The sequence below is a fragment of the Trichoderma asperellum genome, chromosome 4 (genome assembly GCF_020647865.1).
Source record: "Trichoderma asperellum chromosome 4, complete sequence".
NCBI classification, from domain to species: domain Eukaryota; kingdom Fungi; phylum Ascomycota; class Sordariomycetes; order Hypocreales; family Hypocreaceae; genus Trichoderma; species Trichoderma asperellum.
This window is the reverse complement of record NC_089418.1, coordinates 1,458,778-1,474,575: the sequence shown is the minus strand read 5'-3', so window position 1 is coordinate 1,474,575 and position 15,798 is coordinate 1,458,778. Positions and strand designations below refer to the sequence as shown.

Sequence of the window (15,798 nt, the reverse complement as noted above, 5' to 3'; positions counted from 1 at the left end):
CGGAGGGGTCTGGAACGACTAGAGCCATTAGTGCTTGACACTGCTGTGCAACAATGTGCGAGTAGGAGACGCTGCTTGCGGCCCTTCTGAGGGCAGAGCAAAACGACATTTTGTGTGCGTGAGCGTGTGCTGGGTGATGTTTTCTTTCTTTCTTTTTCTTCCTTCCCTTTTTTTTTTTTTTTTTTTTTTTTTTTTTTTTTTTTTTTTCGTTTGGTTCAAGGCTCGTTTCATTTTCTTTGCTAGTTGGCTGTAACTGGCATGTAATAGGACGGATTTAGTGCTACTAGCGCTCGCCGTCAAGAACCATGTCTTGTTTCTTATTCCTCAGTCTTTTTTTCTTCTCTACTTGGGCCGTTTTTGCCTTTGTGCCCGCCCTGCCGTTCCTATTCGCCATGTTCTAGCCCGTTGCAACTGCACTCTCGTATTCAACGCTGTGGCAAGCTGGAGACTGATAGATTTGGTATAGTCTAATACAATGGTAGTAGTAGTTTTTTTTCGTCTGCTTGTGTATACTGTAGTATTATGGAGTATACTCGTCTGTTGCAGTTGCAGCGTGGGTGCCGGGAAGCGCCTAGGCCGTTTCTTCTCGCTCAGCGCCACTGAATCTGCGTTGCCCGCCGCTGGAGGCCCCCTCAGCAGGGCGGCCCTGCCACTAACTGCCCCATGGCTCAGAACCCCCATGGCGGTGCCCCATCAGGCCATCAGCCCCCCCAAACGCCTGCGGAACCCACTGCAGGGGTGCCATACAGTATGCTGCGGATTGATGCCTGCACGCTTTAGCGCACCTACAAGCACGGAGGCGTTCTCCATAGTGGGCACCTTATCTTTCTGCCATCCAGGGTGCGTGCCTTGGTTGGTGTTTGGCATCAATCTCCATCTTTCCTCTCTCGCCGCTGCTTGAGCCAAGAACAAACTCCACAGGGGCCGATGATATAACGCCGCCTGGCCCCGTGCGCAAACCTGCCATGCTCGTTGGCTGATCTGGATTCCGATCGCCGTCGTCTCAACCTCCAGGCTCTCTGCCTCTGCCTCGCTTCCAGCTCCCGGGATTTGCGGTTCGCAAGCCTCTCTCGTGGCCTCCGTCCGGCTTCCTGTGCGTCATCGTGGGCCTCGGGCAGTGCTGCAATACAAGACTTGCACGGCTTCTCGCTCGCACAATCTGCGCATGCGAGGACTGCTTGAGCATCAAGTAGAGTAGTACCGCTATAATATCGCCATCGCCCTCTGGGTTGACATCAATCCTACGCTCTTCTCGCTCTCACCGGCTGCCTCTCTCGACTTCTGCGCGGTCTCGGCTCCGGCAGCGCCACAAACCTCTGCTCCCAGCCGGCTAATCTGATACCTCCCGCCCTATCTTATCGCTGCGCTGCGCTGCTCTGCTCTGCTCTAGCCCGAGTCCATCCAAGCCATCCTCCTCCTCCCCTTGTCACTTTATTCCTTCTTTTAAACTTCGCCGTTATCGCATTGCCCTCCCATTGGCTTCGAGTTAAGCATTTCTGACAAGGAGCTTTGTTCTTACTTTCTTAAAAACGCCTGTTCTCTCCCCCTCCCTTCAGTGAACGCCACATCAGTCATCCGGACGCTGAAGCGACATTTGCTCTTGCTTTGCCTTGCCTTGCCTTGCCTTGCTTTTTTTACAGTAGACGGCACTGGTCGACCGAGCTACGTGCATGCCGGCCATTCAATCCACCACAACTCTATTGTAGCTGGGCCGAGGAACCGAAGAACAAGACAAAAAACTCTCCTCCCTCTTCCCCTTTTCCTATCAGCCTCTTACAACAACCAGACATAACTCAATTCCTCTCGAGACCAATTGCTCCACCAACGCTTCTTGCTCCCTCGCTTGCGCTGCCATCAACAGTCCGAATTCGAACCGCGCTCCACAGGAAGAGGATGCGATTGTACCGATAACCTCTATCGATTGACTCAAAGAAACGTTTTTGCAAATAGCAGTGTAAGCGAGCTATGAAATACGGCGATCAGCTGGAGAGGGAGTCTGTTCCTGAATGGAGCCTGCGTATGTCATACCCACCACCCCTCCTGCTTTGTGTCCCGCAGAGCGTTGTTCTGGAAGAGGGCGAAACAAAGGGAGAGAGAATCATATCTAACTTGGCCTTACTATAGATAATCTCGACTACAATTCTCTGAAACATGAGATCAAAGTCCACACAACCCGCGACCAGGCCACAGCCTTGACTATTCCCGGCCACCAAGATACTGCGCTGCAACGATTCGAGGATGCCCTGTTTACTGAGCTCTGCAACCAGCACGATCGCTTAGACTTATTTGTTTTCAGCAAGGCGGATGAGGTGTCAAGACGACTGGGTACGCCATTGATGACTGTCAATTCATCTTCAAGCTGCGGCTACTAATTTTGTCTTAGACCATATTGCTGCCAGCATCAAGCGATTTGCCGCCAAGAGCCATCACCATGCCGACTCACCGAGTGCGTCGCTTAGGTACCAGCGCAAATTCATAAAATATGAGCGTGAATTGCTACGGTGTAGAGAGGATATCCAGGCCCTATCGCGCTTTGTTAATGCGCAAATCATTGCATTCCGCAAGATTCTGAAGAAATACAGAGTACGTTGCCTCGGTTACATCACAACCTCCCATAAACCTACCAGACCTCCTTTTGGCTAATCTTGTAAACAGAAGTGGACTGGTTCTTCATCTTTAAGCTCCAGATTCAATGAGGAGGTCCTAAGTCACCCAAAGAGCTTTACACGGCGAAGCTTTACAGACCTCCAGGAAAAACACGACGAAATTGAAGAACAGCTTCGCCACGCCACACCAGCGTTTAGCGAACCGAGCTCTCCTTCATCCGTCGACACTCCCGTTGCCCCTTTGAACCAGCCTTCAAATTCGCATCGCGTCACTTTTGATCCTCTACCGCCGTCATGCTTCGATGACACACAGCCCAAATACTGGAACGAGTACGATGACGGCAGCGATGCAGGCGGCGCCGAAGAAGAGTACGCAATCTACATCAACCCCGACCAAGAATCAAGTTTCCCCGGTTTAAGCTACGCCCAAGCCATCGTATCGTTTCCCTTTGAAAAGGCAAAGGAGTGGTTTGGTAAGCCGCAGGCTGCCGAGCAACAGCCCCTCTTTTCATCCTTCTCACCCAGGGACTCGAGTAGCCAGGGGTACGGTTCCATGACGGCGGTGCACACCGACTCCGAGGAAGAAGAGGCATACGCCAGCTCCGACGGCTTCCCCACACAAGGATATACCACGCATTATGCTCTGCCCAGCGTCACCAGCCAGCAGCTGCGCCGCTACAGGGAGCGCGTCCTGTTCTGGGGCACCATGGGCTGTTTCGGTGCCACCTTTGTCTTTCTCGGCATTGCCGGCATTCTCATCTCGACGGGCCGACACAAGCTGCGAGTCGAGGTTGATGCCGGCGCTACTGTGGGAGCAGTGGTCAGCTTATTCTGTGCCTGCTCCGGCCTCGGTATGACGCTTTACCGAGAAGACCAGCTATCGCTATCTTACCGCCTCGTGGTCTGGGGGACCTTTATCATTTCCTGTCTTCTCAACGGCATGCTGCTCATCCTGATCCTGGGGAATACCCCATGAGACCCTCAAGTTTGGAGATCCAGCGAAGGATTTACCATTTCTTTCATCTTCCCTATTCTCTCTCGAATGCATATAAGCGGAGTATCAGACTCGTGTCTGCGGTGTTTGGGTCCTTGACTTTTTTTTCAGGGTTTATTATTTCTATCTCTTTTTTTTTTTTTTTTGGTCTTGGGTTCGACCACAGAAGCGACTGGGATTTTTTGTTCCAATAATTTTTCAAAGCCCCTTTTTTCCCCCCAAGGTTGAAGGAGGCCAAAAGTGCGGTTTGTCCACGGCATTCCAAAATACTTGCATGGTAGCGCCGTGTATGGGTGTATTCTCTATGTATATCATTCATGTATATGATTCATGAAGGAGACGAGGACGAAGTAGGTACTGACATATTCGGAGGAGGCTGCTTGGAATGTTTTTGTATCACTATGGGCAAAATAGTTTGCATCGGTATATGTACATATCGTCTCTACGATGACATGCCCTCAACGAAAGTCATATCAATTCAACAAATGTTACTTATTTGCAAAAAAACTCTCTGCTTTGAAGCAATATGCACTTGATGTTTTGAACTAACTCGCGAGCTTCCCCTAGAAGATGACTCGAAATGCATTTCTCTCTGTAACTTGGCAAGGTGTATAACGATATCGGAATCTATAAATACAAACACCAGACCCTTCCTATTAGCGAATTACTGGAGAATCCTTGCCATCTAAAAACAGAAGAGCGGTATTAACTGCCGTTCAATGAGCATCGAAAAGTGCTTCGTAAATGACGACTACTAGGCTACCTTGTTAACCAAAGATGGCAGGTGGGGACCGAAGTGTGGTTCAATGTTATCTTTTGAGATTTTTTTTTTTTCTCCTAATTTTCCCCCATATCAGCATTTTACCCAACCAGTAAGAGAGGCCGACTTTGACTCATTCGGCAACCAGGCTAGAGAAGGGGGGGGAAGCAAAACGGGTTGACCAATTGATAGCTTATAATAAAGAGTTCCGCTTTCGCTAAATGTTTTGTGTGTCACCTTATATATATTGAGTAATTCATGCCATTGTATGAGTTGTCAACTCTGTAGTGTATATTATAAATCACAACGAGCGACAAACTACATCTCGACAACAAAAATTCTTGGCATAGTTATACACACAAAACTATATCTCAAAAGAAAGAAGAAAAAAAAAGACGAAACGAAAAAAAAAAAAAAAAAATGCCTCCACGATTTCGCCTCCGCCCAGGCTCCGTCTCAGACTTAAACCACGCGGTGCGTCTCTATGATGCTTGTCTCGGCTCTGACAAGTTGATCCAGATCTTGTTCCCGGGGAGGAGGGAACAAGACCCAGTGGGATTCAAGACCCACCTGTATAGACTGTATGCCAAGCGGTTCTGGTCCGTGGAATGGATGTTTACCTTCATCGTCAAGGAGGCTGGTCAAGAAGGCGAAGAGGAAGAAGAGGAGGTTGTGGGCTTTTCGTGCTGGAAGAAGCCGGCGGGAGAAATTGGCTTTGCAGAGAGATGGTTTAGCATATGTGAGTTTTTTTTTTTTTTTATTTGGGTTTCCTCTCTCATACTCTCTCAATCAACGGCTGGAATGTCTTGCGATTGTTCAATGAAACATGCATCATCGCATGTTCTCTTCTCTCTCACAGAGCCACGTACAAAACCAACAATCAATCAATCAATGTTTGTCAAAAAGATACCTAACTAATGAATCATTTTGTATTTACAGTCGCCTGGATCGCCCCTGTAGTGCGAAACTTCATTGCCCTCCAAACCAAGCTCTGCCCCACCGTCGACTTATACCCAGCCACCGCCTTTGACCGCTGCTTCCCACCCATCGAAGAGGCCCTCTTCGTGGACAAGAAGCCCAAGGAGTGGTGGTATCTCAGCACGCTGGCCGTGCACCCTTCTTATCAGGGCCATGGGCTCGGTGGCTTGCTCATGAATGAAGGGCTGGACATGGCCGACGCGTATCAGCAGAAGAAGAGCCAGGGGGACGGAGTAACAAGGGGCAAGGTCTGGCTGATTGGCCTCAGAGGTACGGATGCGTTTTATATGAGATTTGGATTCAAGGAGGTTGGAAGGGCGAATGTGGGGGAATTGAGCGAGTGGGATGGAGGACTTGTCATGTTTAGGGAGTAGAAGGAAGAGAAGGAAACCATTGAGAAAGGAAAAGAAAGCGCCGTTTTGTTTATTCATTCATCTATCTCATACATACTAGGATGAGCTTGGCGTCCACTTCATAGAATTAGAAGGAAATAAAAAGCCCAATGGCAACATCTAGTTTCCTCTCCTGATATTCTCCATGGCCAGCAAATTCAAAGCCACCCTAACAAAGCCATGCACGCTCGATTTCATTCGTTAGAAAATGCTGTTAAAACCCCACTGCCATTTTCTCATTTCCCATTTCGATGCCGTAGAAAAAAAAAAAGAGCCTTTGCAAACAAACCAAACGCCTCATCTGCAATCGTTCCAAACCAACTTTTCTCGTTCAGCACATTCTTGCCTCCCAGTTGAGAGCGCTTCTCAGAGCGCTTCACGGCCAGCCTCGTCTAACAATAAGCTGAGCCTTAATTTATTCCGATAACTGCATTCACCAAGTGTTTCTCGAAAAAGCCAGCTTACAAGCCTATGCCTATCCACCATAGACATTGTGGTCAACTCAAATCTAGAGGAAAAAGAAGAACAAAAGAAGAAGAAGAAGAAGGAGAAGAAAGAAGGAGGAAAGAAAGAAGTAAAGAAAGAAAGAAACGCGAATAAAGGGGAAAGAAGACAAAGAAAACACCAATTACAAAATGAGCATAAAGAAACTCTAGACTTTTTGACGCAGCGTTCCTCAGTCGTTCATCGTAATAGCATGCGTAAGAAGGTGTCGCCGAGAACAAACACAAACGAAAAAGGCAGAGGAGAGTTCGCCAACTGGACAAGAAAGCTAAGTACACCAGCATATATGCGCAACATAAGAAAACGAGAAAAGGAATTCTGCAGTGTGATATCCCAAATCATCGAAGGATTTAGCTTGCCGTAAGGGTAAAGGGAACTCGACAACTAATCCTCACGCACGCCTTTAGCCGCCCTCGTGACGGTTTGATCGGTATGAGGCCAGGCATTGCCGTATCGGACTTCTTCATGCTGAGCTCTCTTCATCGTAGTTCGATGGATCGTCGAATCATAGTAAGTCGGAGCTCGTGAGCCATCCATGTAAGGGCGAGCAACATGATCTTGTGCCGAGTTAGAAGGATAATAATTTTGCTGCTGGGAAGGTGAGCTCTGAGGCCAGCCCCTGGTGTATGCGTGACTTGGGTCAAGCCGTTGCTCTAGAGCATAGCCGCGAGTGCTCGGTATATAACTTAAATCTCCCGCCGTTGCTCTACTATCGAAAGACCCCAGATCAAGCTGCCCGGCGCCGCTAGAACTAATAGGACGGAGATATTCGAAGGTGGATTGAGTAGTGGCAACGTTTGAGCTATAGGATCGCAAGTGAGGAGGTCGTGGCATATTTGGGTTCTCATTGAATGACCCGGAGACTCTATAAGGCGAAGCAGCCGAGTAACTGCTTGCCGCCGATAAATGATCACTGATCGACGGCAGCCTCTGGTGTTGTCTCTGATAATCTCCATCTCGCTGGTAGATGGATGACTGTGCAGAACTGACGCCAGCCTGATAGTGACTTGTATACGGCTGTGAATCGTGGCCATAGAAACCATTTGGACCGGCCCGGCTAGAAGAAAGCCCATGCATGTCTGCATCAGGTCCATAAGCATGATCCGGAGGCAGTGCCTGCATTCTGGGAATCGCGGGTAGAGTGCGCGGCACAGCATACTGAGAACTAGCAGACGGCATTACAATAGAGGGAAGCGACATTGGAAGAGATTGTTTGCGCCGGTCTGCCAGAGGAGGCCCGATGCGTATTCGCTTTCTCGACGGGCTCTCGAATACGTCCATACCGTGCTGGTTGAAAGCCGTGAAGCGGCTTTGGGTGACAGAGTCTGCTGTCTCAGAATTTTTTCGCTTGGATGCTCTGCTTTGTCCTTCAGCAGCAACTGTACGGATTTGCTTGCGGGTTCTGATAAGCTTTGCAATACCTCCGCCATCCGACTCGACGATGTCAGGCAGAAATTCAATTTCAGGAACCTGCCCAAGAATCCCATCTTCAATCTCTTGGTGCAGGCGCTCTGCCACCTCGAGCATTTGCTCAGTCGTATATCCGGTTCCTAGACGCTGGATGACCCATTCTGGAGCAGCCGAGCTGTTTTGAGCCTCCAAGGTATCGTCGTCGCCTTCATCTACCGGGCCGCCTTCCTTGTCAAGACGGTTTTGCTCTCGCTTGCGCAATGTCAGGGTCCAAAGCCTGATGTAAGGGCCGGATCCCTGGCGTCGGTTGGTTTCGCTCCACTTCTGAAGTCGAGTGATCTGCATCTTAACAAGATGCATCTGATTGAGAGGGTATGTCTTGGCATTTCGATACCTAATCCGTTGATAGTGTTTACGGCAATAGTACACCCACACATGCTTTGGGATACGAAGCGTACAGGCCTTGTTCCGTCCAAAGAGATGTGAGATGGCTTTGCGTAATTGCGAGCCGGTTTGACAGTCATCAACAAACATGCATCGAGGTTCTTCTTCAAGCGGAGCCGTTGGTCCCGCGCTCAAGGCATCGATAGGCACTTCTCCGCCCATGCTGTGGTCTTGCTGTGATAAAGGAACAGTATCAGATGCCGGGTCAGAGACTCGATCTTCTGATTGTAAGTCAGCATCACAAGCATGCAGGCGGTTAACAGCTTCCTTTGTGTGACCATTTCTTGTTGCCTGATGGCTCAGTACATGGCATTTCGCATCGAGTTTCGGGTAGCCGCTGGGGATGGCTGGTCTAGGCGCTTCTGCCTGGGCCGGTAGGCTTTTCAGCACAGCCTGGTCCATCTCTGATCGAATAGATGAAGGCATGAGATGGTGGCGTTTTAACGCGTTTGACGCTGATTTTGTAAAGCGGGAGGCAAGAACAGGAGCAGATGTAGCTCTTCTGTGATATAGAGGGCGAGTGATCAGGTCGGAACTATATTGAGCGACTTAGCTTTTGAAATTCGAAGAGTTAGGTAGAGACAAAAGAGGGTCAAATGTTTAGGAAACAGCAAGAAGTGTGATTGGTTCTCGAGAGTCGTAGGGGACTGCGCGTTGACAATAGAATGCTGGCAAGAGGATGATGTGGGAACAGGAGCCTGAACTTTGGGACCGAGATTTTATAAGTAGGAAATTCCGCCAGCTGGCACAGCGAAATTTCTTCGCAGTGACGCATCACACCAGCTGTCCTCCGGTCACGCGAGTCTCTGAAGCAGTTCTCACCGCGTTCGTCCCCTATCGGTCCCTTCTGCTAGAAACTGCTAGTGGGCCAGGGGCTATTACCGGTGATTCACAGCTCATCTCATGTCATCTGGAGTTCAACACCGAAGATGTCCAGTACGATATTCAAGCACTTGCTTCAAAGAATCGCCATCCAAAATCCAGATCTGAACTGAATCGTCACTCTTCAAGAACAATGTAAGATCGTTGAACCAGAAAATACATGGACTCGTAATAGAAGAACGCGAGTGTTCTGCATCGTTTCAGAAGCTCATTTTGTGCCTCCCTCCCGAGCCGAGCAATATTTATGCTAGTTTCCTAGATGACTTTGGGAAAAAAAAAAAGAAAAGAAAAAAGAAAAACTGAAAACGTACCGTGAGTTTTGCCCAAAGAGTGAAGGCTTATCTAAATTGTTCCAATTCAGAATAGCAGTGGATGAGTTGTCAAGGAATTGCTTTATTCTTCCTGACCTGCTTTGCACTACGGCTGAGCCATTTTCTGTAAGTGGAGGAGATGGAGGCTGCGATGTGATGCCATAACTTGATGGAACATTTCGAGCTTCCAAAAGCTTAGCATCGATCGATGGCATTTCCGCAACGGGTATGCTCATTGACGATATCCCGCTGACAGATGCTACAGATGATAATCTCGAATGATATTCTTCCGACTGTGGCGAGTCCGGCGATGTAAAGTTGCTGCTGCTGATTGAGATCTTGTGCCTGGGAATTGTCGAACTTTCTCCCGAATAGCTAGCGCGTTGATCTCGATGCGGCAGCCTATTATTCACGTTAACACTTCTTTCTGCTCTCGTCTTCATTTGCTAAATTAGCCACGGAGACAAGAGCCTGTCCCGGAAAAATGAATCGGCTTACCGAGTTGAGCATATTCGAGTGTTGTCACTAAAATATAGAGTCTGTAAGTCAAGAGTTCCGTAATCTAAAGCTATCACTATTTGACAGCAATGATCCAAGAGACTCAGGCCTACTCACTAAGGTAGGCTATGCCTTGCTAAATGTATCGGTGGCGGAGATATAACGGCGAATATAGAATCTGTTGAAGGCTGCCTTGACCGGCCGTTCGTTTCAAAGATCGTTTTATGAATATTCTTCGGCGAAACGGGGAGCACTGTTCTTCTTGACAGAGGATCTAATTCATCGATCCGAGATGCTGTTTTTTCCCGTCCATCCCACAATTTAGCATTTCTCCACTTCGGCCTATTTGGACTATCTTTTGCATCCTCAATACAAGGGCTTTGTAACATGTTAGGGGCGGATACAACTCTGTCATGGCCAAGTTGGGGTGATGAACCCTCGATACTGCCTCCACTGTAGCTGGGTTGTCGAGAAGTATTAAGAAGCGATGTCACATCCATCTTCTCGGTTTTCCAGGACGTAATATCGTGGAAGCCGCTAATCGAGATGGAGTGGCTGTTGACAAGGGTGCTGTTAAAAAAAATAGGAGCAAACTAATTGGCGAGAGGCTTCATTTGACTTGTGAGAACTGCAGCCTGTAATGTCGAGCAGAGGCGTCGAATAAAGTTTTTCCAAAAAAAGGCCTATTTCAACGTGATTTAACCAATAGTAGCTATATCTCATGAGTTCGAAATGGTCTGTTGGAGGCCTTCCCGCGAAGTAAGTCGACAGCTTACGTGCTGTATGGGATGGTGTGGTAGATAATATGCTGACTGAAGTGCCTCTCAGAGCCTTGTCCTGGCTCTGGAAATGTCCTCCTACTCTCCAATAATGGCTGTAAAGATTGCTACTAGTATGAGAATGTTGGTTGTTGATGGTGAAAATCCAAGGTAGCCTGAACGATTGGTAGGCGGTAATACAACTCTTTGACGCCGTTCTGGGCTCCGCGGATGGAAACAGCCATTAGCAGAAAACGGCATGCAATTCCTCCCGTTTCGAAAGAAAGAAGCCTCGTAGGAACAATCCTCACTAGAGACGAAGTCGATGGGGCTCCTGAAGGCCTTTACCCTATCGGTGTCGCGCCAGATAGTTCTATGTTTGCTGAAACTAAGATCGCATGGCGATGTGGAACTGATCTTTGTTTGATGAAGTCCCTTTCCCTTTCTCAAACAGGACAGCGGTGAGCGGTGCTGTTCTATTTTTGTAAACTGCAAAGAAAGTCCACTCGGTGCTGAGGCGTGGGGCCTTTAATAGATGATGAGACGTAATATGCGACAGGATGCTAGCCTAGGCATGTCGTTGATCAACAAGAGGCAGGTAGGGCTGAGCAAAGCAAATGGTGGACAGAAGCAGCACAAAATAAGAGAGTCGACCGATTCGAACAGACCGGGGAACCGGATTCTCTGCCAGCACTGATAATACTTGAAAGGAGAAGAGGGTAAGACAAGAAGACAGCACATTGCCTGAGCCAGCAGCAAGAGTGTGGGCCGACGCCCAACACTGTACGTACATGACACGCCGAGGAGCTGTGCAGATGTTTACCATGCCATAGTCGTACTGTTATATCGGGGTCCTCTGGCTGAAATCAGGATGAGCGAGGGTCGAGGCTACATGACACCGGTGATGAAGGTAGAGCTACAAACCGGGCACTGAAAAGGCCTGGTATACACACAGATTTAGAAGGGCGAAATTCAGATTTCCAGCCCACGGTTCAGGCGTCAACACTCATTATCCGCGCGGTTGACGATGGGATTAGGTAGCTGGTCAGAGAGAAATGTGGGAGCCCGCAAATGATGCAGTGCTTTGGTGGCCAGGCGACAAGATGCCCTGACAAGCCGGAAAGGATTGCCTCTGAATTGCCTCTGAACCGCCATTTCCCTGCATCCATATCGCAAACCACAGACCTTAAAATCCTTGTTCACACTAAATCTAGTTACCGCCAGAGCGGGGGCGGGTTTAAAGGAATGGCTAGTCGCGTAGTCGCCTTGGTTACTTGCAGATAGTAGCATCAGCTCGGTCCCGAGCTGTACCCAAGGTGCAGCAATCCGTAGGTCTGTTGGCCCAATAGCTCCAACAAGGCGTGAAACCCTTCAAGGCAACTATGCCCTTTTCCCTTCCATCTTTCTTTGTTCGGGGACAAAAATGGGTGTGGGCATGGCCTGGGAGCTGTTATATCGCCCACAACTTGAAACCATTCTCGTCTTGGATCGTCCAATCGGCAAGTAATGAGTTGATGCAGTACGGCCAACCCCATACTACCCAGAAGCTGGATAAAAGCAAAAATGACTCTAAAAATGGATTCTATGGCCCTGCTCCCCTAAGCCTTGCTACTCATGAGACCAGGGCGTCGATCGTCAAGAAGAAATTTGCGTGAGCAGCGCTGTGGTCAGGTCCGATATGACGAAACGCAAGTCCCCAGAGCCCAATGCCTGTGCTCAGCTTCGGGGAAACGCCGTGATTTGGATCAACCTTGCTGCGATAATGCGCGAAACAGCCTAGTAATTTCGTCCATAATACTCCCTAAAATGCCTTCCGTGGTTGGATGAATGGAATCGCTTGAAGCAGTGCCCGGCGCAAGTACACTCGTACTGCCTGCACAGCTGCTGGATGTGTGTGGCACTTTTAAGCAGGCGACATGTCATGGCGACAGGGGATCTCCATCCAGCGTAGCATCACGCTAATGAGTGCCATGTGGCTATGTGCCAGTGAGGCAAGCAGGTATGTCTGACAAGCGTCGCAGTTAGGCCAGGAAGGGGAAGTCCTGCGGGAGGAATAATGGCAACTGAACTAACACTTCAAGCCGTGCCCTGTGCGGGTCCTGCGCAACAGCAAAAGTCCTGTAGGGGCGAGCCTTGCAGCTGTGAGAGAGCTTCTGCGTGTAGAGGTGGTGAGGTGCCAACGCGTGGAGTGTCGGTCCTAATCGCCATGGCTTGACGGTTCTCGGTTGGCAGCTCGCCATGATGCTCCCAAGCCAAGTTTCCGCCATGTAGTAGAACATGCCACGGGGAAGAGACGGAGAAACTGCATGTAGACCGCTACAAGCTCGTCAAGCGTCAAGCAACAGGTACCAGCGGGCTGCCGTCGAGACCAAGGCTATCCATGTCGGCCTCCGGAGAAAAAGAGCAAAGGTGCTCAGCGATCGGGCTCTGACATGCGTCGCATGTTTCATAGCTGTATCGCATCTGGTGATGATACCAGGCGCAGCGGACTGGACAAGGCGCGGTGGGGTCGAAGTGGCCCAGTCTCCGAGCAGAGGTTGAAGGAGGGCAGTGCGAAGAGCAACTTGATTCGCAACGCAGGCGCAAGTATGGATGAGAAAACAACAGCGTCGCATCGACGAGAGCCGGGGTGCAGCCGTATGTTTCAGCCGTGCGCTTGGAGATTAACCTTGACGCTACACCGCGTGCGCCATTCTTTGTTCCTGCGCAGGCGGCGGTGATGCCACTGAGACACGGACGAGAAGAGCCAGCGGCAGTGCCAACAACAGCAGCAAGAAGAAGAACGAGCAGCATCACGGTCAAGGGGAGAATGGAGAATGCGGTATGCCTCCACATGTCCGAGGCAAGTTGCGAGGTCTGCTTGCTACCTGCCTCGTACATGTAGGTATGGCACCTGCCTGTGTGCACGTCTTTCTTCCAGCAGCCGAGCCCACGAACAGGGCGCTGACCACTTGTAGTTCCTGGTACCCAGGCATATGCCAATACCGGCAAGACTGAGGCCTTTTTCACAGCGATGCTACAAGCAAGGAACTCGAGCAGCTGCATCAACTGGGGTTAGGGCCCGGCTCCCAAAAACCACGCGGTTGAGACATTCCAGCGCTGCTCGCCATTGTGCAGAGTTGCGGCCGAGGCACGAGATCGCTGCGCATAAATCAAATTGGCGTTGAGAATAATGCCTCCTCGAGGGCGCTAATTCCATGCGGCATGCACCATGCAGCGAGGACAGACGGTATGCCGAATACTGTGGAAGGCATCCGATGGCATGGCAAATCATTCATCAGGCTTCATCGGGCAGGGTTCGCGTTCCTGCTTCTCGTCCGGCCACGAGAGGGCGTGCCATGGGCAAATGAGGAGCACGCACGATGTAAGCCCACAGCTTCTGGCGATCCTTCTGTGGACTCGCGGATGGTGCTGTCCCGTGGCTGTCAATCAAGAGCTGGCCGGCATCACGAGAAACGATTTGTCAAATCCCCAGCACACCTCCAGGCCATGCCGTGTGTCTGGCTGGGATAGTCGAGATGGGCGCTAAAATTGGAGGCAACAGCCCCCAAACCAACCTAGAACTCGTCGTCGAACCAACCCAACGGCCGATTTTGCATTCCATATTGGATTCCAAAGCATATCGATCTTCTCTAGAAGCTCAACCGACCCCACGCTAGCCGGGGGCCTGATCCTAGCCTATACATATCTCTAGCCGATGGCTTCAGCAGCAGCCATGCCATGCACTGTGTCCGTGCCGTGGCGGCGTCGTGTCGTATTTGCGAAAGGCTTCCCAGAGGCACTCTGCGAGTAGTCTCTCAAGTCTAGAAAACGTGGCTGCAAGGACCCTCTATGGCACACGGCCCTCGCCACGGCTGACTTGTCCAGTGGATCGATTCTTGAGAGCCTGGTCTTTTACACTCGATAGGGAGAGTCTCGGCAGCCTCGCCTGGAAGTCTCGAGCACCATGATGCACAAACAAAGAATTAATCTCAGTCTATTTTAGATCGCATGCCAGTGAGTATGGCACTGGAGCGTATGCCACGTCATACTACATCAATGTAGGTCGCCAACGACAATTCGTCTGCCATGGCCGTCATCAGTCAGGTCCCACGCCACAGGTACGAAGCAGGAAATAGCGTTCGCTATTCTCTCAGCCGCAGCTGCCCCTGCTTTATCCAGCCGCGATGGCTAAGCTCCAGCGACTCGTCAAGGCGCTTAGATTCCGAATACGGATTCTTTAATTTATAGGTCCCAAGAGTTTGGCAGCCGATCTATTAGCGAATCCCAATACCTTGCTAGCACACCTTTAGCTGCCGCAGTGGACTCGATAAAACTCTCTACCCTTAGGCAGATAGCTGGGGGATAGAACTGGGATACTATCGACCTAGTTGCCAAGGGGTTTGTCCTTTCTACTCCGTAGAGTGGTTACACGCAAACTCTGGAACATACTACCGCCCCGTGAGCAAGGGTCAGTTGTTAACCACGTCATGACCTTGCGAGCTACCGTTGCGAAGGAAAGAATTTTTTTTCCTTCTCAAAGCATATTTGTATACTCTGCATCTACAGCGTTTATATGATACTACTTTCCTAGAATAATGCTCTCATTTCGCCGTTGTCGATGTTGTCGACATGATGGACTTCGTTTACACGACCTATCTTTATATGAAACAGACCTGATACTATTACGCCGCTAGACATATGTGAAAATGGCACTGCGGAAGTATTTATTTTACTCCAATCTACATCCATTTCCAGCTCAGCTATGCTATGGCGGCAGCCCTCAGAAGGGTCTTGGCAAAATAAAAGCCTCTACAAGATTGGCGGCCAAGCCGTATGCCGTCATCCTTGCTGAGCGCAAATTTCAGTCTATCCTACCTTCTCTATCATGCAATTTGATGGCTGCACCGTTTGAATTTCAGAACTGTTAAAGAACAGGTAGCTTCCGTTGCATTGATTGTCGACTAAACCAGTCAAGCTGCTGTGACCCGATATCACAATGCTCCATCCGTAACTTCCGTGCTGTCACCACCGGAATCTTCGCGTGCCTAGCCCACGTCAAACTCATCTCTACTTGGAACCCATCACAAGATTTAAATTTATCAAAAGATTCATGAGATGCCAGTTACCCCTGTGCTCTCATCTAAAGATTTTTCGCTTATGAATCTCATTTCCACAATCAAGCGAGGCTGAGTTGTGATATTTCGGCTCGATTCATCCGTCGAATCGGACGAAGCAGGCATGCGTCGGAGAATTTTTGTATATTCGGATGCTCACAGTCC

The 15,798-nt window shown here is 49.7% G+C and overlaps 5 protein-coding genes across 5 annotated transcripts; 4 read left to right on the top strand and 1 right to left on the bottom strand.

Annotated features, from left to right (window-relative positions):
- The first annotated feature begins 828 nt into the window (after positions 1-828).
- Positions 829-4,099, top strand: TrAFT101_006897 (uncharacterized protein). Its single transcript, XM_024900693.2, has 4 exons — positions 829-2,017; positions 2,125-2,325; positions 2,384-2,583; positions 2,656-4,099. Exons 1-4 carry the CDS (start codon positions 1,966-1,968, stop codon positions 3,580-3,582), a joined length of 1,380 nt encoding a protein of 459 aa, XP_024758545.1. The 5' UTR covers positions 829-1,965; the 3' UTR covers positions 3,583-4,099.
- A 528-nt stretch (positions 4,100-4,627) lies between these two features.
- Positions 4,628-5,866, top strand: TrAFT101_006896 (uncharacterized protein). The gene is made up of 2 exons (XM_024910059.2): positions 4,628-5,099; positions 5,300-5,866. Exons 1-2 carry the CDS (start codon positions 4,781-4,783, stop codon positions 5,710-5,712), a joined length of 732 nt encoding a protein of 243 aa, XP_024758544.1. The 5' UTR covers positions 4,628-4,780; the 3' UTR covers positions 5,713-5,866.
- TrAFT101_006895 (uncharacterized protein) lies at positions 5,750-13,160 on the bottom strand. Its single transcript, XM_024903386.2, has 5 exons — positions 12,611-13,160; positions 9,897-12,542; positions 9,780-9,806; positions 9,282-9,683; positions 5,750-8,623 (listed from the first exon to the last, which is right to left on the bottom strand). The coding sequence occupies exons 2-5, from the start codon at positions 10,277-10,279 to the stop codon at positions 6,619-6,621; spliced, it is 2,817 nt and encodes a 938-aa protein (XP_024758543.2). The 5' UTR covers positions 10,280-12,542; positions 12,611-13,160; the 3' UTR covers positions 5,750-6,618.
- Positions 11,088-13,595, top strand: TrAFT101_006894 (uncharacterized protein; the record flags this gene model as incomplete). The annotated part of the gene is made up of 8 exons (XM_066127907.1): positions 11,088-11,135; positions 11,248-11,320; positions 11,371-11,447; positions 12,162-12,316; positions 12,525-12,536; positions 12,990-13,174; positions 13,248-13,358; positions 13,495-13,595. The coding sequence occupies 8 exons, from the start codon at positions 11,088-11,090 to the stop codon at positions 13,593-13,595; spliced, it is 762 nt and encodes a 253-aa protein (XP_065984020.1).
- A 146-nt stretch (positions 13,596-13,741) lies between these two features.
- Positions 13,742-14,050, top strand: TrAFT101_006893 (uncharacterized protein; the record flags this gene model as incomplete). Its single annotated transcript, XM_066127906.1, has 1 exon — positions 13,742-14,050. One exon carries the CDS (start codon positions 13,742-13,744, stop codon positions 14,048-14,050), a length of 309 nt encoding a protein of 102 aa, XP_065984019.1.
- Between the last annotated feature and the right edge of the window lie 1,748 nt (positions 14,051-15,798).